Consider the following 21216-nt stretch of genomic DNA (forward strand, 5'->3'; position numbering starts at 1 on the left):
TTCTTCACTTGTGGAGTAATGAGGCCGAGTTCCTGTGGTTCAAGAGAGCATGAAGGGGAATGGACTAGTCTAGTCAGAAACCACTCTGGCATCCCACCAGGCTTTTAATTCCTCTTTCCCAGCCCCTCTCAAATCACCCCACGCTAGTAGTGTGACGTGAACCAAACGTAAAGGCCAGACAGTGACCTGCAAATGGCTAACTGGACATATTTGTCTCCCCAGTCCTGTTAATTGAGTTTGCAACTTAGACACAACTGGACAGCAAATCAGTGAAAAATGGGTCCTCTCCAGTCTGAAACACCACAATTTTAGCTTGTCGGAGCTAGTTCAAGAGTTCTTTGCACTGGTTTCTCTGTTGCATCAGAGGAGTTGGTGGTTTTCAGAGACTGTTAGAAAAGGGGAAGCGTCAACTCAATTTTCCCTTGTCCCCCACGACTATAAAATAGCAACAATGAGCATGATGCATGCAATTTGGGGAGGGGGGGGGGGCATAGTGGGCTGCTCTTGCATCTGAGCTCCCAGCCAATCATGTACTCTAGCAAATACTCTGTGATAGCTGCATGCTGTCCTGTCCCAGGCATCGAAGTTCCGTGGGAGAATCTCTGAATGTCAGCCCTGGCTATTCCGCTAGAGAGACACACACAGGGTAGATTTATGCAACAGGTAGTTGGTTGACCTCAGGACACAGTCACACCCTTGTGAGTAATTGCTTGCTTCTTAGATTAATTACGGTTTCTCCATTTGCTCCCAGAACTTTAAAATTCCAACAAGACTTTATATGTAATACAGGAGCATTACAGACTTCCAGATCTTGTGGTGTGGTGGGATGGGAGCGCAGAAGGGGACAAGTAGTGGAGAAAGATCACACTGGTGGTGATCCAGACTCCTGAGTTAGTGACCACTAGGGGTAGGGAGATGGTGGGTCCCTGGGGGGAGAAGAACCGTGCAGCAGGGGCCTGAATCTCAGGGATTGGATTCTGTGTATCGCTACCAGTAGTTTGTGGAAGCCCAAGACTATAACAAGAAAAACTGGCTTCGTTCTAGTTGTTCCTGACTTGCCTAAATACCACTTTGTGAAACAAAGTGGGTGAAACGTAATTGTCTTGCTAATATCCTAGGACCAGCGTGCTACCCTAACACTAAATATCCCGTGTGCACCAAACACTTAATGCTGTTGTCGTGTCTGATCTCCCAAGCAAAGCAGATTTGGGCTAGATCATTTCTGGAATGGGAGGTCTCAAGCAAACACCTAGTTGCTGCCATAAATGGTGTTAGCAAATAATCATATGCTTACTCTCCTCACAAGACGCTAGAAGACCCATACCAGACAACTTAAAATAAGAGCCAGAATGAGCCTTCCACTCTCCTTTAGCATCAAGGTAACAGAGTGATATAAAATAACCCCACTCAGAAACGGATGTTCAAGACACACCAAGCCCTAAAATCAAGTCCGTATCCAGTACGTCAGGAAGAACAGCAAATAAACAGTAACCCCCCCCACAGCAAGCAATAGTGATATACAGAAACGTCACCCTATCAGACTGCCTTAGCCCAGTGAGAGACACACAACATAGGCAGGCTCTGACAATCACACGCTGGACGTGCAGGGAGGAACAGCTCTGTTAACCATGTGACACAGTAAAACGGAGACATTTTCCGTTCCACCGTCCAAACTCTGAGCTGTGGGGAAAGTGCTTCCTCAGAAGATTTCCCGTTGAAATGCAAGGAAGGAAAATTGAGCCCGGCTCTGAAAGAGGCTGTTAGGATACAGAGGCGACAACAGTAACCATAAATGTGGCAACCTGCTACCAAGTAGAAACAAATAAGATGGAGTGGACACCTGGTACAAAAATCCATTATTTCTCTGAAGTCCTATCCTGTGTCTATCTGACCGTACTGTATCTTGTATGCTTGCTCATCTCAATAAGCTTTGTTTAAATGAGTGATCCAATAGGTGGCGCTCTTCCCTCTGGGTCAGTACTGAGCAAACGCCCCAGCATCGTGGCAGATGGACCTATGCCACTGCACGTACTTCGTACAGTGCCTAGCACAGAGGTGCGACCATAGCCCAAATCTTTCTGATGAAATGTGAAATGGAAACACTGGCCTCTTATAGTGGTTAAAGATGGAAGCCCTTCTCGCGAGAATAAAACGCAATATAGTAACGTTGGTATCCTAGCTGAATTCCAAATGGCTAGTCGTTCCTCTTTCCTAGTTTTCGCTGCAGTTTCCGATGGATAACAATCGAAAGGTCTCGGGCCTGCTTCTCAGCATGTTCAGTGGCCAGGCCCAAGGTTATCTGAAAGCTCGCCTGACGCTCCAGAGTGAGGACTCTGGGGTCAACAGCTCTGCTCCTCCGGCACAGAGAAACGTTCTCCCATGAGGGTAAAGCACTTCAAGAGACAGAGCTTTCTCAGGGGCTGGTCTGAGACTGGAACAAACTCCCCCAGAAACTAAGGACCATCATAAACCTTATCTTCTTCCTCTCCAAGTGCAAGGTGCACCATTTTGACCAGCCTTTTCTAGCAAACAGAGAGTAGTGTGTACATAAAAAATTATCTCTCTCTCTTTATCAAACCCAAACACTCCACTGCATGCACAATTCTCCTCTTGGGGGAAGGATAAGACAATGAGCCACAGGTGACAGCTGCATTAAGCAATGTGAATAACGTGACTGGAAGGTGCTCAGATATCAGGGTGGATAAAAATCAATGATTTTTTTTTTTAAATAAAAAAATTGGATTTTTTTTTAATTTACATCAGATTTTTTTGATAAAATGCATTTTGAGGAAAACACCTATCTAAAGATATCTTTGAGCTATAATGTATCTTAATTAAAACTATCTCATCATGGAATAAGGATTATAAATTCTAATTCTATAGTATGAGACAATATATTCATGTCATGTTTAAGAAAAGTTTTGTAAATGAGTTCCAGTAGTTCATGGATTAGGAACCCAATCTTATGGGGGTCCAGGGGCTTCTGTATAGTATTTAGTATAATCTTGCTATCTACCCAATGGGGCTCAGTGCTCAGTCTAGAAGATGCCATCAGAGATGCTTAGTTTTGCAGTTCTCAAACTGTGGATTTGTGTTTCCAGAGATAACATGCTTGTTAACAGCAAAAATGTTTTCAAATAAATAAATAATATATAGAGGTAAAAAATAACAGACCTCAACCCTATTGTCCCTCTGAAAATTTGTGTACAGAGTGTCAATCCCTTACCTCTCTCTAAAAGTGCAAAGTTTCAAAAAGTTCAATGAATAGAAGATTGTTGAGTGGTGTTGCTGTGCACTGTTAAACAGCTGGCAAGCTGCTCCCCAGAGGTTGCTAGATCCCAGTGATGAGTGAAGTGATCCTTGTGAGTAGTTTGTATATGAATTTACAGTGGAGGTGCCTATACTGCACTGATGAGGGCTATATAAGAACCACGCTAGGTAAGCTTGTCAGGTGCGTTAGAATGGTAAGAGCTGGTAAGAGCTCTATGAATGTGTGTAAGCTACTGGTGTCCTCCTCAGTGCATTCAGTTACTATATACTGTGTGTCGTCATGTTTCTCCTTCTCTCTCTTTCCCACAAATCCAGAGAGTTTCCAGGATGCGGGAACATCGTGACATTTGCACAGTTCTTATTTATAGCAGTGGAAGGCTTTATCTTTGAAACCAACTTTGGAAGGAAGCGGCCAGCCATCCCAATAAGGTACAATAGACATAAATGCTTTGACGGGGCTTGAATTGACTAGATATCTGTTATCTCTTAGCATTTAATAAAACAGCTTATCCATTTCTCCTGTCTAATCCCCATTCCCTTTCCAGAGTTAGCAACACTTCATTCAGAACCTGTCATGCCTGGTAAAATATTAACTCATTTATCTAGGATTATTAATAGGAAACTGTTTTCAGAGTCTTCTCTCCTAAGGAACATGTTAGTAGCTGTTTAGTAAGCAAGCGTTACTTTTAGGGGACTGGATCTCTCTGGGGTTTGGTAACGAGTGGGGCCCACTGGCAATCTGGGGGGAAAGAAGTCTTGCAAAATTCTTGTTTTACCCCCACTTATTCTGTAGGGGACAATCCTGCATTGGCAGCAGTGTGGCCTAGAAAACCTGATGGGTTTTTCCACCTCTAATCCCTGTGACTTGATGGCCTGTGTGAAATGACTTGATTTCAGACTGGTGCCTAGTAGATCGCTAAATACCAGCCCATTCGCAGTTGGTCCCATTGTTGGCAGCCTCCTTACGGAGACTGAATTCCCCACCCACCCTGGAGCAGATGTGGGAACACTGTTGCATGTAAGGGAGGGAGACTTGCACCGCCTGGGCCGTTCCTGCTCTGAGGATGAGCAGAGAACTTGAGTCTCTGGGGCTGACAGATTAGTGCTGCCCAAGCCTTGTGTGAGAACATCTAGAAGGAACTTCCCGGTCATCAACTTGCTTTGCTGACCAGCCCCTTGTGTTTCCCTTTCAGATACTACCTGATCATGGTGGCCATGTTCTTTACAGTCAGCGTCGTGAATAACTATGCCCTGAATCTAAACATAGCCATGCCGTTGCACATGATCTTCAGATCAGTGAGTACCTCTGCCAGCCTTTCTCTCCGTGTGCACAATGTCCCAGGGGAGCAGAACACGTCCGTTCAGTCTCCCTCCAGGCCCGGTGGAGGAGCAGAGTTTCGCATTGACATTGAGTGCTTTATAGCTACAATACGTTGTACATAGATAGCAATGTTATTAATGGAGAAAAGATCGCCTTGTGGTTAAGGCATGGGGTCAGGGCTTAATATGGGTTCAGTTCCCAGCTCTGCAATAGATACCCTTTGAGAATTTGGGCTGTTCCCTTATTGCCTGTGCCTCAGTTTCCCCATCTGTCAAATAATACAACCACCTGACAGGTGATTTGAGAACTAGTTAATCTTTGGGAGGCTTTTGCACATTACAGGGAGGGCCATTGTCACGCACACACCTGGCTGTCAGGGCTGGGAACTTGTTTGTCTGCTCCTTATTCCGGGGGGCATCAAGGCCTGGAGAAGCTTTCTTCTTACAGATGGGGAAACTGAGGCATGCTGAGGTTGAATAACTCACTTAGGATCACAGAGGGAGTTGGTGTTAAAGCTAGTATCTAGACTCTGGAGTTCCTGGCTCCCTGCCCTGCGTTCAGACTGCAAAATAACTTGCTTCTGTTTCATGTAAAACCCTTGCATTTCACTGGTAATGTGACCTATTCGTCTGTTTGGCACAGTATAGGACAGGTTTGCAAAGACTGCCCGGTATGAATGCAGTCCGAGAGAAGGATATGTGAGTTTGCATGTGCAAACACTCAGTAGCTATTTTTTAGTTGTACTGAGCATGTTGGTAGCACGTCTGAAAAGTAAATTAAAGTTTTTGCCTGCCCTTTACATCTCTAGTTCCCTACAACTTGCGGATTCACTGATGTGTTTTTTATGGTGCTTCATAGGCACTGAGCGCCGTACGAAAGGTGAATTGTGCCAAAATAAAACTACTAGCATGGAGAGATGTATTAACCCGGGGTGGGCAAACTACGGCCCAGGGGCCACACCCGGCCCTTCAGATGTTTTAATCCGGCCCTCAAGCTCCTGCCGGGGAACGGGGTCTGGGACTTGCCACGCTCTGCGCGGCTCCTGGAAGCAGCAGCATGTCCCCCCTCCAGCTCCTACACGTAGGGGCAGCCAGGGGGCTCCGTACGCTGCCCCCATCCCAAGCGCTGCCCTCACAGCTCCCACTGGCTAGGAACCGTGGCCAATGGGAGCTATGGGGGCGGTGCCTGGGATCGGGGCAGTGTGCAGAGCCGCCTGGCCGCGTAGGAGCCGGAGGGGGGACATGCCGCTGCTTCCGGGAGCTGCTTGAGGTAAGTGCCGCCAGGAGCCTGCACCCTTGACCCCCTCCTGTGCCCCAACCCCCTGCCCTAGCCCTGATCCCCCTCCTGCCCTCTGAGCCCCTTGGTCCCAGCCCGGAGCACCCTCCTGCACCCCCAACCCCTCATCCTCAGCCCCACCCCAGCTGGAGCCCTCATCCTCCCTTTCCCCCCGCACCCCAACCCCTTGCCTCAGTCTGGAGCCCCTTCCCACACCCTGAACTCTTAATTTCTGGCCCCACCCCAGAGCCCTCACCCCCTCCTACACGCCAACCCCCAATTACATGAGCGTTCATGGCCCGCAATACAATTTCCATACCCAGATGTGGCCCGTGGGCCAGAAAGTTTGCCCACCCCTGTATTAACCCAATGAGCCATGAAATGTACGAACAGGATCATTTGGGTAAGAAGATGTCACCTGAAAGCTGAGCCTTCAAGGAAACTAAACCCTTCTCACCTCCTCCCTTTTGCAGCACCCTGCCCGGTTAAAGGCCCACACAGCATGAATGCGCAGGCGCACGCTGCTAGTCCTTCATGCGCCCCTAGGGGGTGCACAATGCTGCCCCGTCCATGTTACTCTCACGAATTTTAATGTCTGCAAAACAGTGGCCAGGTGAACTTACATTAAAGCAAAAAGGAAATGTATGCTTGAGTATCGGGTATCGCGCACTCGGCGGTGGAGTAACCTTCCATGAGAAGCAGTGGATGGCCAATGGCTCGACACATCTTAAATCTAGACTGTTTTTTAAAAAAAATAAGAGGATACAATCTAGAAACTAGTCCTGTGCTAAGCTAGATAACCTCGTAGTTCTCTCACCTGAACATTATCGTACCTGAGCCATCCCCAGATAGATAGAGGACCTAGGCTTATTCCCCACAATGTTGATGCCAGAAACTCCTTTAGTTTGTTCTCTTCCTGAACTGCCCTTGTAACTGTTTTAGTGTAAATACGACAAGGAGAAAGCCTAAATTTCCCTGCTGCATCCACAAGTCCTATTACTTCTCTTCTCTGGGTCTAATGAGAATCCGTCCCTCTCTGATTTCGGTCTCTCTCCGTCCTCCTCTTGAGGCTGTTATTTCTATTAGTGAACTGTACTTAACTGTTCAGAGCACACAGGATTTCTCGTGGAATGTGTTTCTATTTCTGGGAGGGTACCTGACACACTGACCTTGTTTTGCTTTTCTCTCTCCCCGCTCCCCAGGGCTCTCTAATAGCGAGCATGGTTCTAGGCATCATCATTTTGAAAAAAAGGTAAATTTATAGCTCCCAGTTTCATCAGAAAAATGTATGTTATTGACTTAGTCAGTGCAACATCTGATAGTCAGCGGCATTTGGCACATGTGAAAAACTGTTCATCTGCAAAGCGCTTTAGACTTGATCTGTCATCCCCCAGTGTAAATGTTATCCTCCTCTCACTGATGGGGAAACTGAGGCACTGAAGGTAAGTGACTTGCCAGAGGTCAGGGCGGGAGTCCGTATCAAAGCTGGGATTGGCGCTCCAGCCGTACCTCTCTAAGGCAAACCTGAATAGGGAGCACTTCAGTACTACTGCTTTGCATTTCTGTATCACCGTCTGTCTGAGAAGTACAGTGTTTTCTGATCATTAATCGATTAAGCCCTATATCACCCCTTACTCATAGGTAAGTAGTGAAGGAGAGTTGGTCCCAGGTTGCTGCTCGTGGGCTGGCCGTGTGACTATAAGTGGCGGAGGAGCGACAGGGAAGAGAGTGCTTTGTCACTCCCTTTGCAGCCACCAGCCTTCCAGCTGAGGCCTGGGTAGGATTCCCTTCCGTGTGGGGTCTCGGATTAAATATTTTTTCAAGAAGCTTTTGTTTTTGCTGCAATAGGAGCGTGTGGGTCTTTGTCCCCCTCCAGTGGCTGGTTTATGTAAAAGATAAATCGACAGCTAAGCGAGCTGTTAGCACTGATGAGCCAGGGTTTGAGACGTGCTGCTGGCCCAGGCAGGAGTGGGGCTAGGTATTGCAGTAAGAGCTCTCTTCTGCTGACCTTTCCATCTGTGTGGGGGTATCAGGGAATGAAAAGTAAATGGCCCAGCAAGAGAGTAATCAGAATGACATGATCTTAAGGCTCCCTATCTTGTGATCTAGTGGGGCTAGGAACCCTTTGATCCCGGACTAGTTCTTGGAAAGAGAGCACTTAAATCTCTGAGCATGGAAAGGGCTAGAACTGAAAGAGCTTTTCCTTGGATCTTCTGTTCAACAGTTTCCAATCAGTAGTTACTCCAGATTTACACCAGGGTAACTGAGCAGAATCAGGCCTAATGCCTCTTCAGTGCAGCATTGGGTGAAAGCTCCCCGGTTGAAAAGGGTGGACAAGAATGCTGAAGTCTCTGTTCTTCTCTTGTTGCAGATACAGTGCGTCTAAATACACATCCATAGCCCTGGTGTCTGTGGGGATCTTTATCTGCACTTTAATGTCTGCAAAACAAGTGGTAAGGAATGCTTTTCAAGTGTCTGAGTCTGTACAGCTGGGAGCCCTATTAACAGCAGGAGCTGACACCGATGCCTTAATCAGGCAATTCCCTTTGTATCAATGGGAAGAAAGTACACTGCGTATTTTTTGTCCGTTTCCCTAGAGATCTTTCCCACAGTCAGACACCGGATTTTTGCTGGCCTTCACGTTTTTTTTAGTTCAAGGTGCCTTTTATGACATGCTGCTTAGTTTTTGCTTTTCTTACGGGCACACTGAATATCGCGTTACTTTCACCTGCAGAGGAAACAAAAATAATTGGGGTTAATGTAATTGATTATTAGCTGCTTAGACTGGCAGTGACTATCGAAAAACCTTACTCTCAGCTTCCAGAACAGGTCTCTTTTCAAACTAGAATTTTCCAGGCCTGGCCCAAAACGAAGTGTGATTTTTTTATTTTTTGGGTAAGTTGGAGCATAAACAGGATGGCAATTTTTTGCGAGCAAGGTTTTGGGTGGGGAGAATACACACAAGTGTGTAACTTTTCTTGTTTGAGGTTTTTCCTTCTTGGCTTAACCGCTTTTACGCAGGTCAGGCCAGAAAATTGAAACCGACCATGGAGATAGGACTTAGAGAGATGCCCCTTCCAGTGTCTTGGTGAAAACTGATTTAATTTGGCCCAGTTTTGAGGGTTTGAATAGTGTGTAAGCCCATTGCAGACTTGCAGTGACAATAACATTTTATCATGGGGAAAATATACTTAAGAACATAGGATCGGAAGGGACCAGAGAGCAATCTCCTGCTGTCACAGGCAGCTGTAGAGAGGAAAAACTTACAAGATTCATTGCGCAATAACTTTAAGCAGCTCTGTTGCTCTGATACAGAGACAGCTGCTTACAGTTAGTCGGCAGTGTAAGAGGCTGGGTTCTGTAAGATCCTTGCCTATTTAAATGCAGATTCAGGAGATTAATGCATCCGCAGATGCATTAAACAGCTGTACTTCTAGACTAGACTAGTAGTAATAATCCAAGTTAACTTTAATAGATCCACAGGAAATCCTGTGAGTTAGGCAAGTGCCACAGAGTGCAGGCTTGGGTATCGGCATATGTGAGTCTGTATCCCATTTTCAATAGACACACGCCTGAATAAGTCTGTTTTCCACCCCGCAAAAGATGCTGTGCACCTGCAGCTCCTGTCAGACTTGGGCTGTGCCAGCATGGTACTTTTTTATTATTATTGGTAATTGATTATTTTTTCCAAATACAACAAATGTCCCAAAATCCCAGCTTCATCATAACACACACAGTCACTCAAGAGTTAGGATAAAGGGAGGGGAGGGGAAGCGACGTGTCTTCAGCCAGCGTGTTTCTTTGAAAGGGATGCTTTGCTGATCAGTCTTCATCTTCTGTCCAACAATTCCACTAAAGCAGGGGTGAAAGCCGTAACTGCCCATACTCTCTTTAACCAGTGAAGGGAGTGCAGAGGAAGGACACTCCGGGCTGTCTTCGATATACTGTTTGTATATAGGTTTGGAACACAATCCATCAGCTATTGGGAACAGAGAGACAAACTTAGTCACTTGGAAACTCCCAAACTGCATACATTATAATGGTCTGACTCTCTTCTCCCCACCTTCCCTAGGCTTCTAAATCCAGCTTAGGCGAAGAGGATGGATTCCATGTCTTCATGTGGTGGCTGTTAGGTCTGTAAGTGCAGTGACGCTAACTGCCTTTGCAATTATGTTGGTCGAAGGTGCTCTCACGGGGCTGATCTCCAGGCCTGCAGCTGTGCTTAAACGGCATGGCAGCAGAGATCGGTCAGACACCCGGCTCCAGGGATCAGTTGCATTTCTGCTATCGATTTAAGCAGACTCCCTGTTGATACAAGCCTATCACATTGCAAAAAGTCGCTTGCAACCAGCTGGTCAAAGATAGTATCTGAAGTGTGAGGGGTGGGTTAGTGATGGAGCTGTGTTGCTCCTTTATCAGGTCCCTTCCCAGGTTACATTTCTGCAGTGAATTTGAGAGGTTCATATTAAGTCAAAAAGGGCAGAGTCTGATCTCCATTGGACGGGTGCCACTGATGAAACCAAGATTAGAATCTGGGCCTAGCTCTGTAAAGCAGACTCCCTATAGGAAACAGACACGGGAGGCTAACCTGAGAAATGATGGCTTCTGAAAATATTGCAGCATCCCGTCGTCAGCTGAAGCTGGGGATGGGGAGTAAAAAACTGCGTAGAGATCAAAGGGCAGTCTCAGTCCTGGGTGTCACTCCATTGCCTACAGCAGGATTAGACCAGGGATGTATTTGGCCCCATGTGTATGCCGACAATATTGGCCCACTTCCTCCCTACAATAGAAGGGCCTTCTTGTTCACTCAGGTGCTGCAGACTACACCGTGAGGGAGCAGTTACCTGCAAACTTGGTTGTATTTTTTGGGTCTGATGGACCACAGAGGAGCCTTTTTAGAAAACTGGCCCTGAAGAGTTTAATATGGCCAGTCTTCACTTTCTGGCTGCTTTCAGGGGCTGGGGTTGGTATCTTGAGGAACCCAATTTTGCATGTGGGGCAGTAATTCCGTCTGTGCGCGGCAGGGGCTGGCTTCCAATTTTCAATATCGGTCAAGATGGTAACAACATCTAAAGCAGCTAAATCACTTTTGAAAATGGGCCTTAGGTGCTTAAATCCTATTGGCTTTCCATGAGACTTAGCGCCTAAGTCACATGGGTAAAATATTCAAGACCCCTAACATCTTTCGGCTGTGGCACCGGTCTCTTGTGGGCTTTCCCATTCTCTTCCGTTTCAAGTCGCACCCTGGAGATCTGCCTACGCTGATTGATTTGAGGTTTATTAAGCGTTGAGGCAGGGACAGTAAGACTGCTTTTGTGTTACAGGTATCGCGGCACTGACCTTCGCCCTGCTGATGTCAGCCAGAATGGGGATCTTTCAAGAGACCATCTACAAACAGTTTGGAAAGCATTCCAAGGAGGCGCTGTTTTACAATGTAAGCAGCTGCTGGCTTTATCTCAAACCAAACCATTTCGAATATAAATTTCATGCAGTTTTCCAGTCCGCTCTATGCGATAGAACCACTGACCCAACTGGAACCTTTTTTTAGAAAGAATCCAGAGCTGAAGGCCCTGATCCTACTGTCAGAGCCATGCAGGCAATCCCTGGCCGTGCTCGGCACTAGGAAATGTTTTGTAGGAAATAATCCTCCATGATGATTTTATAATAAGTCTCTTCCCATTTCTACGTCCTATGATGCCAGGTTACTATACTGTAGAGGGGGTCGGGGAAATGAGGCTGGCGTTGATCAAAAACTGTCCCCAAACCTCTCACTCAGGTGTTCGGCCCTTTAGAACATGAGGGCTGGGTCAATGAATGCATTTCATCCCGTCGTAATCCCAGGTTGCTCTGCCAAGAGTGACTGATCATTTTGACTTGGGGTGGGACGGATGGATAAGCTGTACATGAGCTCAATTAGAACGTTAAAGCATTTGTCCTTTAATATTAGTTGAAATGCACATACACTGGATTCTCTGCATGGTGTCAGTTTAAAGCTCTGCATTGGATTTCTCTCTCTTGCCATAGCATGCCCTGCCCCTCCCTGGCTTCCTCCTCCTCGCTCCGGACATCTACGCCCATGCTGTTCTCTTCAGCCAGTCTGGTGAGTTTTCTTTGTGCAAGTTGATGCTCTTGTGGGTTCCCTGCAGTGCAGGAATCTCTGGGTGAGACTCTCTGGCTGGTGATTATGTAGGTCAGCTTAAGTAATTATAATGTTCCCTTCTGAACTTAAGTCTGTGGATGGCTATGGAGAGTGCTTTAACCCAGCAGAGGGATTAGAAACTCGTCAAGTTCCCAACCCTGCTAATACACCCGTGCTTAACTTTATCTATCATCAGTAGTCCCGTCAAAATCAGTGGGTCTGTTTTGTGTGCATAAAGTTACTCACACGCAGAAGTGAAAACCTGAAAACTGGTGAATGTTATTGTTAAATAAGCCCCACCTCACAGACACAGATCCCCAATTTTATCTGACAGCCAAAAACTTTTCTACGTGATGTTTCATAAACAGGTCCCCCTGTAATGCACAGCTCATCTTCCCTAGTCAGTCACAGCCATATAAAAATGAAAACCCTTCTATCCAGGGGAAAAGAAGGGCTGTTCTTCCTCCCCATTCAGAAAATCAAGTGATAACAGATTTCATTAAAACATTCACATAAGTGATGTCGATGAGCACAATCATGGGAATGAACAGGCCAGATTCTTTGGTTGAAATTGGATTCCGTAGCTCGGAAATTGGAATCAATGAAGCTACAGAGGCTTACAGCAGTTGAGGATCTAGCCCACGATGCATGACCGGGTAGATGAACTGTGTGAAAATGACAAATGTTTTCATACAGCTTTTTCACGCACACTTCTCCCGGCGGGTATTGCCAGCACAGAATTGCCTTGGTGAGATTTCCTTTCCTCCCCAAAAAACTTGCAGAAGCACATGTGTAAAGTTCTCATGTTCTCGGCAATGTTCTCATGTTCTCATTGCCAATAGCTGCTTGATAATGGGCCCCTCTTCAGCTGTGAATTCAGAAATGCACAGCTCTCGTGGTGCTTATCATGGCAAAAGCTTTGCCCAGCGTCTGTGTGTAATGCACATACAGCAGGAGACACCAAACAGTGAGGAGTAAGAGATGCCACCTCACCGTGCTATTTCTGTCTAGCGCTAAAAGTCAAGTTACCACACTGGATCAGAACCAGAACTGGGCCCCTTTCCAGGTGGTAGGGCCCTGTGCCGCTGGAGCATGTGCAACCGTTACTGCTGTCCAGTCTGCTTTAGAATGCCACTGAATCTGAATACCCTTCGGTCTCCAGAGCTGTGGTGTGTTTATCCCTCGCACGGATACAGCATGGTCAGTCGCAATGCAAGCTCCCCACAGCTTTTCCTTGAGGCCTCGCCGAGTGAGACGCAATCGAGAGGCTTCCCTGCTGACCACCAAGAAGGGGGCTCGTTGCCATTGTGTGTGGTTTTGAGCTTTTAAAAACTGGGCCGAGATCAGACATGAACCTTTCTTCTTTCCTCTCTCCTCGCAGAGCCATTCCAAGTCCCGGGGATCGGGCTGACCTTGCCCATCATGTGGTTCTACCTCGTCATGAACGTCATCACTCAGTATCCTTCAAACGCACTGGAGGTAGAACCAGGGCAGGCAGCGGGGATGCTAGCGCGTTGAGAAAACTGGGCCGAAAGATCAGTTGTGTAAAGCCTGCCGTGCGCTCTTAGACCTCCCTGAATTCAGAGCTAACGTCTCTGTAGCGCAGGAGGTGCTGTCAGCTGCTGAAGCAGCGTGCGTGTTGTTTCCTAGAGACCAGAGTCATTGACAGGTGCGCTTGAGCTGATGTAAGGTACCGACCCAGCAGCTAAACTTTTACTAGTAATAATTATTGGAAGTGTGCGCATGAAGCTGGAAAAGGCAGGCAGAGGGGGTCCCGGCAGGGAAGCCTTTGCTCTCTGAATTCAGGCAGAATGCAGTGAGGGAAGGCAACAGAAGAGACGGAGACCCAAGCTTTTGATAATGGCTTGTTTGTTATGAACACACCTCAGCGATTGCGGGATGAGACAGACACTCCTGCAGTTTGTCACCGAGTTATGGCTTGCGGTTATTGTAAGCTCTTTATGTGGAAAGGGGGAGGGGTCTGTTTCTCTTCCCTCCCAATCTCTGTGCAAGGATTGTTGTTCTGCAATGGCAACTGGTGTGCCCCTGCGTATAAAGCAACAGTGGTTCCTCTAGTACAATATAGCACCTCCTGTCGTCGTGCAGCAAACCAATCCTCCACCTAGACCAGTATCCCTCTCTCTGACAGCAGCCACTGCAGGGTACTTCAGAGGACATTTGGAAAGAGATCCAGACAGCTGTGCATATATAATTTGAGTCAAGTAGGAGCAGAAGCCAGCCTAGCGTCCTGTGTGTGTGGAATGGCTTGACAACTAACTGGCTTTAGCACTTAGGCAACTCTACTTACCTATGATTGAGCTCTACCTTGGTCTTCTACGCTTACTGGGCCAGAGGAGGGTGGAAATATTCCTGAGAATACAAACACGCTTGCCTATCCAGGGGAAGGGGAAAGATGGATCAGTGAGAAGCTTCCTGATCCTCACCCTCCCCCCTCCCCCCCCCACCCAAAAAAAGGCAGCCACCTGGCTCTGTGTTGAAATTCTACCACCCCTTTGTCTTAGAAGTCCTCCCCCAGCTCTCTGTCCTCATTTCACTATTCCCTCTGCACCCTAGCTAGGAGCCCTTCTACTTACTGCTTCCCAAGCCTCTTGGTAAAAAAAAATACCTCCTTAAACACCTCTCTCCTATATTCTAGCAAGGGGACGTGGAGGGGAAGAGACTTCTCCACTCCAACTGTTTATCAGCTTATGCCCTGCAGCAGGAGGGTTGCTAGCTCTTAGATTTAGCCTACCTGGTCTTGCAGCAGGTGCTGTTAGCATATCAGTGCAACTTTATAACCCTTCTTTAAGAGAGCGGCTGCTCTAGCACCGTGTGTTTGGTTTTGAGATTATGATGGCTGGATTCTCAGCTCTGGCTGGTGTCGAAGACTGGGAGGATTCCTATAGACCAGGGGTGGGCAAACTACGGCCCGGGAGCGTCATCCAGCCCTCGACCTACCGCGGGGAACGGGGTCCGGGGCTTGCCCCACTCTGCACGGCTCCCAGAAGCAGTGGCATGTCCCCTCTCCGGCTCCTAAGCATAGGGGCAGCCAAGGGGCTGCGCAAGCTTCCCCCATCCCAGGCGCTGCCCCCGCAGCTAGCATTGGTCAGGAACCGCAGTCAATGGGAGCTGCAGGGGCGGCACCTGCAGACAGGACAGCACGCAGAGCCACCTGGCCGCGCCTCCGCGCAGGGGCCGGAGGGGGGACATGCCACTGCTTCTGGGAGCTTCTTGAGGTAAGTGCCGCCCAGAGCCTGCACCCCTGACCCCCTCCTACAACCCCCTTCCCCAGCCCTGATCCCCCTCCCGCCCTCAGAACCCCTTGGGCCCAGCCCGGAGCACCCCTAATCCCTCATCCCCAGCCCCACCCCAGAGCCCACACCCCCCTCCTGCACCCCAACCCCCAATTTTGTGAGCATTCATGGCCCGACATACAATTTCCATACCCAGATGTGGCCCTCGGGCCAAAACGTTTGCCGACCCCGATCTATAGACACTGCAAACAGCTATGGAAACATAGTAAGGGCTTAGAAGAGGAGAGCGAATCTTGTGTCTCGCTTTAAAGTCAACTCTTTCTGGGTGGGGGTGGGTCTTGAGTATTCCCTTGTGGCTGGTGGCCTTAAGTCATGTAAGTCTAGCCCTGAATAATGTGGGGAGTGAGACTACTAGCTCTTATACTTAAAGGCGCACGGTAGTGATCCCGAATCTCCTAGGGTTTGCCCGCCATTGAAGGACATCCTATCACCCCTTGCATTGGGAGAGCTGTAAAGGTGCGTGGACGTTGGTAGGAATTACCGGAGCGCCTGCAAACCCAGCTTCCGGGCACGGGGCATAGAGCAAAGGAGAAAGATCTCCCAGCCGTGCTCCATTGGCTCGTTTGGATTGTGCATGAATGGCTGGCTGGAGCCTGGGGCGGGGGGAGCTTTGAGGTGCCTTTGGGCTATGTTGGGCAGATGAGCCTATATAGACTGTAGGCGACTGGGGCACCGGCAGCAGGAGACGCACCTGTGGATATCTGTCATGGCTATGAGCAGTGGCAGCGTCTGTACGTGCCATGAAACAGGGAGGAAGAACAAGCCAGGTGGCAAATCAGAAATATGTTAGCATTAAAAGAACATGAGCAAACCCAGCCTCCTTCAGGAGTGAGAGGCCTTCGCAGAACTGGGAAGGGCAACGGGGACAGAGGGCCTGGGGGGTGCTGCAGGACTGGAGTGAGTTTAGCAGAGCTGAGTGGGAGCCCATGGCTGGAAGAGCAGGGAGTGGAAGGAGGGTTGCAGGTCAGGATGGAGGGGCATCAGCAGAGCTGTGTGTGGGGGGAGAGCAGTACTGGAATAGGAGGGTGGGGTGGGGGGCAGGATTGAGGGGCATGTCCGTGTGGAGAGAGACCAGTAGGAGGGACTATGGGTCAGGCTGGAGGGGCATTGGCAGAGCTAGTATGAATGGCAGGGGTTCTGCAGCTCAGAAAGTAGCACTTAGCTGCACTATCCCTGCCTCAAGGGGTGCTCTCCATTTCACTTTCCTGAGCCCTTCATCCGTCTGCTGGACCCACCCACGGCCCCCATGTTATCAAACAGCCGACCACCGGCATGTGCTTCTCTCCACTCGCTGTGCCCTTAACTCGCCCCACTCAGATACGTGTGCATTCGGGGAGTCTTCATCCTCACCACGGAGTGCACCTCCCTCACCGTCACCCTGGTGGTGACGCTGCGCAAGTTTGTCAGCCTCATCTTCTCCATCCTGTACTTCAAGAACCCCTTCACCGCCTGGCACTGGCTGGGCACCCTCTTTGTCTTCATGGGCACGCTGATGTACACCGAAGTGTGGAACAGCCTGGGGCCTCTGCTGGCCAGACAGAGGAAGGAGGCCAAGAAGGAGTAAAGGACTGTCTCAGCAAGGACCTTTTGTTACGGTTTTACGGGGCAGAGCCCCAGGGACTCCCCTGCAAGGGGGGGTTGTTTCTGTAATAGAGAGGAGCTGCTGGCTGTGCCAAGCTGGTGAGGAACGTGTAGCCTCCACTGGGGAAGAGAACGAGTTCAGCGTTCGGCTCGCAGCCCCTTTCATTTTAAAATGGCCCTTTTAAAATTTTTAATACTGTAAAGGTAACATGCTTCCGTTACACGCTGTCCCTGCACTGGCCCCCTGCCTGTGGTGCTGTCGGCCCATCCTCCCTCCCCACCTGTCTGATTTAACCCTTTGGCTGCCATCCATTACCATTCTCCTTACTTTACTGGCAGCCTGGTGCGCTTGCGCCCTGACCCGCCCGGTGCTGCTAACGCCCAGCGCAGCATTGTAAAGTTCAGTCACAACGCGTGGATGCCAAGTCCTGGCTTCTGGACTGGCTCCCTAGCTGCAGGGGGCATTCAGTCTTCTCAAGTCCGCTGATCCCTCTGTGAAATCCTCGGCCGTTCTTGACTCATGGCTAGGAATGATGCCATCGAAACACTCCATTTGTGATATCGTGTTGTGGGCCCTTCGGTGAGCCCAGACATGTGAGAGAGAGAGAGAGAGAGTCACTGAGATGGGAGAGACTTTTAAAAGGTCAGTCACACTGTTGTCCTCGTCTCTTACTTCATTGAGACACTGAAGTATGTAAGATCAGGACTTGACTCAGTTTCTCTTTGTGAGTCACCTTTTAAAGCGCAGGTGACAAATGGCACCAGGGGATTCCATCCTTGTCAGCTGGCCAGTTCCCAGGTCGCTTTTCCCCTCCTAATTGCTAGTGTAGTAAAGCCAGCCCTGAGCCAAAGAACCCAGCTGGACCAGAAAGGTTCTCCAGGCCAAATTAGAGCCCCAGTGACTCCTAGCAACCCCGGAGTCCAGTGGGCTTGTCGAGATGAGACTGATTAGAATTGAGACTATTCTACTGGAGCACAAGATGCAGTAGCCAAGAGTGAGTGAGCTGGAGCCTGTCGGCTCTGCATGGCTAAGAGTAGAGGCTTTGGTTGTGTTACTGAATGCAGCCAGGGAACAGATCTCTCCAATCAGCAGGTGCCTCTTTTACATTCCCTTTGCAGAGGAGAACCACCCCGTTGAGTGACGTGCCCAGTGAAATTGCAGGTGTTTCCCCCAAAGGGCTCAGAGGAAGTCAGCCACGTTGAAGGCCTTTGCATGGCTGACTGTCCCCTGAATCCCACGGTGAAGTTACTACTCAGGTCTAACGTGGCTCTTTCCCTGTGGTCACCACTCTTTCCCCCGTGCGGCTGCTGTTTGAACCTCTGCATCAACCAGGTGTGGCGCTCCTGTGACATCAGGTCCATAAAGATGGCTTCCCCTTAGTGTCCTGCTAAATGACATTGCAAGATCTAGCAGCCAACCTTTCCCATCCTCGCTTCGATTTGGGTGTGCCAGTTCTTTGTGCCGGACCATTTCTACCCGCCTGTGTTAGGATTTATACATCCAGGCCCCGGGTGAGGTTTTGGATGCGTACATCCTACTGTTTGGCTGCCAGTGCACAGGCAAGTTCTGTGCGTTGTGGTAGACCTGGCCAGCCGTGTTCAGGAATGAGCCTGCACAGGGCTTGTAGCAACAGAGAATTAATAGTGTCCTTTCTAGGAGCAAGGAGGAAAGATAAATGTGCAGTAACAAACCCACAAGTGAGTACTGGCTGGGACTCTGCTAATGGGTGAAAGGTAAGAGGCATAAACCGATCTGAATACAAAGCCGAGATGTTCCTATATTAGATTACACGTACTGCCCTCAAGCAGCTAGGCGAGCATCTGACTAGAAGAAGACGCGATAACGGAAGAGCGAAAGCCATCGTAAGTAGCTCTGAGGGTGGCAGCCTTCGGCGGTCTCAGCAGAGAACAAGGTCTGGATTAGCCACTGTGATGGCCTTTAGCAGAGGTCCCTATAGGTCACAGCTGGTGCCTTGTGGGAAAGCTTGCAACGTCACTTCCTGGAACTGTTCCATAGCCAGATTAGCTCCCCATTTTCAGCTGTCTTGACCTTGAGCAGCTGGTTAAACTATTTTACAGTTTCCTTTGCTATTTAAAGTGTCTGCTCATAACACAGACTAAATGAAAGGGGCATAATCAGCCAGCCTGTCCTTTTCATGCTCCGTTGTTCCTAACGCTCTTTAAGTTTGACACCAAGACTTGTTCCATTGACTGCGCCTCTGATTTGTCAGAGAACAGCTCACAATTAAACACCCCTATGTTACAATCAGTGTTCAAGTGGACGGGAAGGGATTCACTGCCTTTGAAGTTCATTGTTCTCTGTAACTGTGAAGCCGTCCATAGCAGGGTGGAGTTGGCATCTACTTGCTCAGAGCAATATTTCTGAGGAGCAAAACTTCCTGCCTTCGGAGTGCCCCAAACGGCACATGGTTTTCAACGTATTTTCTCTGGCAGGGGGAGAAGAAGCCTGCACGTTCACTAGACTGTCTATCCCTCCCGCCCACAAATAACTTGTTTGAAACCCTGCTTCAGCTCATCAGCTGGTATATACATACCCTGGGAAAGACCAGCCCAGAAGCAAGATTTGCATCTTGATTTTCATCGCCGGGGGAAAAGCTTTTTACACAGACTCGGAGCAGGGAGCGTGTGCAACACAAGGAGAATTCAGTGTTAGAGCAGCAGTAGAGCTGGTAGATCAAAGAGTGGAAATATGGCATGGAGCTGAGACATGGAGTCAGATTCACCACTGGCCTCCCCGCCACGTGAAACCAGTTTACACTAGCTGTGAATGTGGCTCAAGTCGTTTGGGTTCACTGTTGCCAGCCAAACAATAGCCTGGCAAGTGTAAAAGTGAATGTAACGTAGTATTGTACGTAGGCTGCTCTCATTCATCAGCTCCACTCTGTGTGGTCTCTTGTTTCATGTGATGCAGTTATTTTTTTGGCCATGTTCTGGATTTGGATTTTATTTGAATGAAATCAACATGTTTTTACATATACGGTATCTCTGTTTACAAGACAGTCTAGGTGTTGCAGAGTAGTTATCACCAGACACCGGTAGTGATGGCTTCCCTTCTGTATTCTAGTATCTCCAAGTGATAGTCTCTCTAAACTCATGAGAGGCAGAGGGGAAGGAAAATGCTGAGACAACCTGGACTATCCAGAGACACTCTGTCAGTATCCTCCCGGTAGAGGAGGTGGACTTGTTTTTAAAATGTACACTTGAATGACTGACAGTGATTTAGTGCATATGCAAATAGACACTTGAAAAAGCCCAACCCCGAAGCTCTGAAATGCTTTCTGAATGGAAGTAGAGATTTAGGGGTTTTTTCTTTTGTTAAATAAATTGCTCCTGACCCTTCACTTTTGTTGTGACTGCTGACTGCGACTTTTACTGTTTAATGTATGGAGATAAACCTATCTCATAGAACTGGAAGGTCATCGAGTCCAGCCCCCTTCCTTCACTAGCAGGACCAAGTACTGATTTTTCCCCAGATCCCAAAGTGGCCCCCTCAAGGATTGAACTCTCAACCCTGCGTTTAGCAGGCCAGTGCTCAAATCACTGAGCTATCCCTCCCCCCGGTATGTTCCTTCTGCTGAACACTCTTTGCTAAGGGAAGTAGACCAGGTACTGCTGCTATGAAGTCCTACTGCCTCCAATAGGTGGGCTTCAGAGCGGGCTCTCTGGTTTCAAGGTTAACCTTCCCTCCCGGGAGCAGCCAGCCAGCCCCAGCGTTTGCGGATGACGGTATGCCACGGCTCAGTCCAGAATGTCAGTAACTGGTCTCAGTGTTGGCTTCCAAACAAAAATGAACATTGAGCAGCCAACGCCACGTGAGCAACCAAGGAGCCCTGGCCTTCCTGCTGCTACCAGATCCACTTCTGGAGGATCTTGACTGTCCATCAGTAAAGAACATGCACTGAGGGGGAACAGAGGATGGCAGCCGAATCAGACTTAGAATGGGGTGGTGGAAACTAGGGTTTTTTTTTTCCAGTGGGGCAGAACCCCCATCTCTTCTTGAAGTCGGTGGGAGCTGAAAACCAAGCTCTTTAGTTTTCTTTTCTAGCTGGGAGGGCAAGGCTGATTTGAAAGCTAATTGCTCTAAAGTTAGACTAAGAGCAGTGGCTACTTTAGCTTGGTCTAAACTCAGATTTAACACAATCCCTGTCAGCCTACCCATCGCCGATATCTATATCGCCTCTATTACAATGGGGCCTGGGTGTCTCATACTCTAAACAGAACAGCCCTGTAACGTAAGGCAGTGCTAGTCACCCCAGTTTACAGATGATGAACAGGGGCACAGAGAATTGAACCTA

The 21216-nt window shown here is 48.6% G+C and overlaps 1 protein-coding gene across 2 annotated transcripts; it reads left to right on the forward strand.

The window, feature by feature from the left end:
* Positions 1-547: 547 nt before the first annotated feature.
* SLC35B4 (solute carrier family 35 member B4) lies at positions 548-20262 on the forward strand. Of its 2 annotated transcripts, XM_034764230.1 has the most exons (10): positions 548-698; positions 3586-3699; positions 4464-4566; positions 7069-7118; positions 8238-8319; positions 9939-9999; positions 11191-11300; positions 11891-11966; positions 13387-13462; positions 16637-20262. In XM_034764230.1, exons 3-10 carry the CDS (start codon positions 4477-4479, stop codon positions 16881-16883), a joined length of 792 nt encoding a protein of 263 aa, XP_034620121.1. In that variant the 5' UTR covers positions 548-698; positions 3586-3699; positions 4464-4476; the 3' UTR covers positions 16884-20262. The 2 variants fall into 2 exon arrangements, with proteins under 2 accessions (XP_034620121.1, XP_034620113.1); XM_034764222.1 differs by lacking the exon at positions 548-698 and having other exon boundaries at positions 3319-3699.
* Positions 20263-21216: the final 954 nt, after the last annotated feature.

Source organism: Trachemys scripta, chromosome 1 (assembly GCF_013100865.1).
Source record: "Trachemys scripta elegans isolate TJP31775 chromosome 1, CAS_Tse_1.0, whole genome shotgun sequence".
NCBI lineage: Eukaryota > Metazoa > Chordata > Testudines > Emydidae > Trachemys > Trachemys scripta.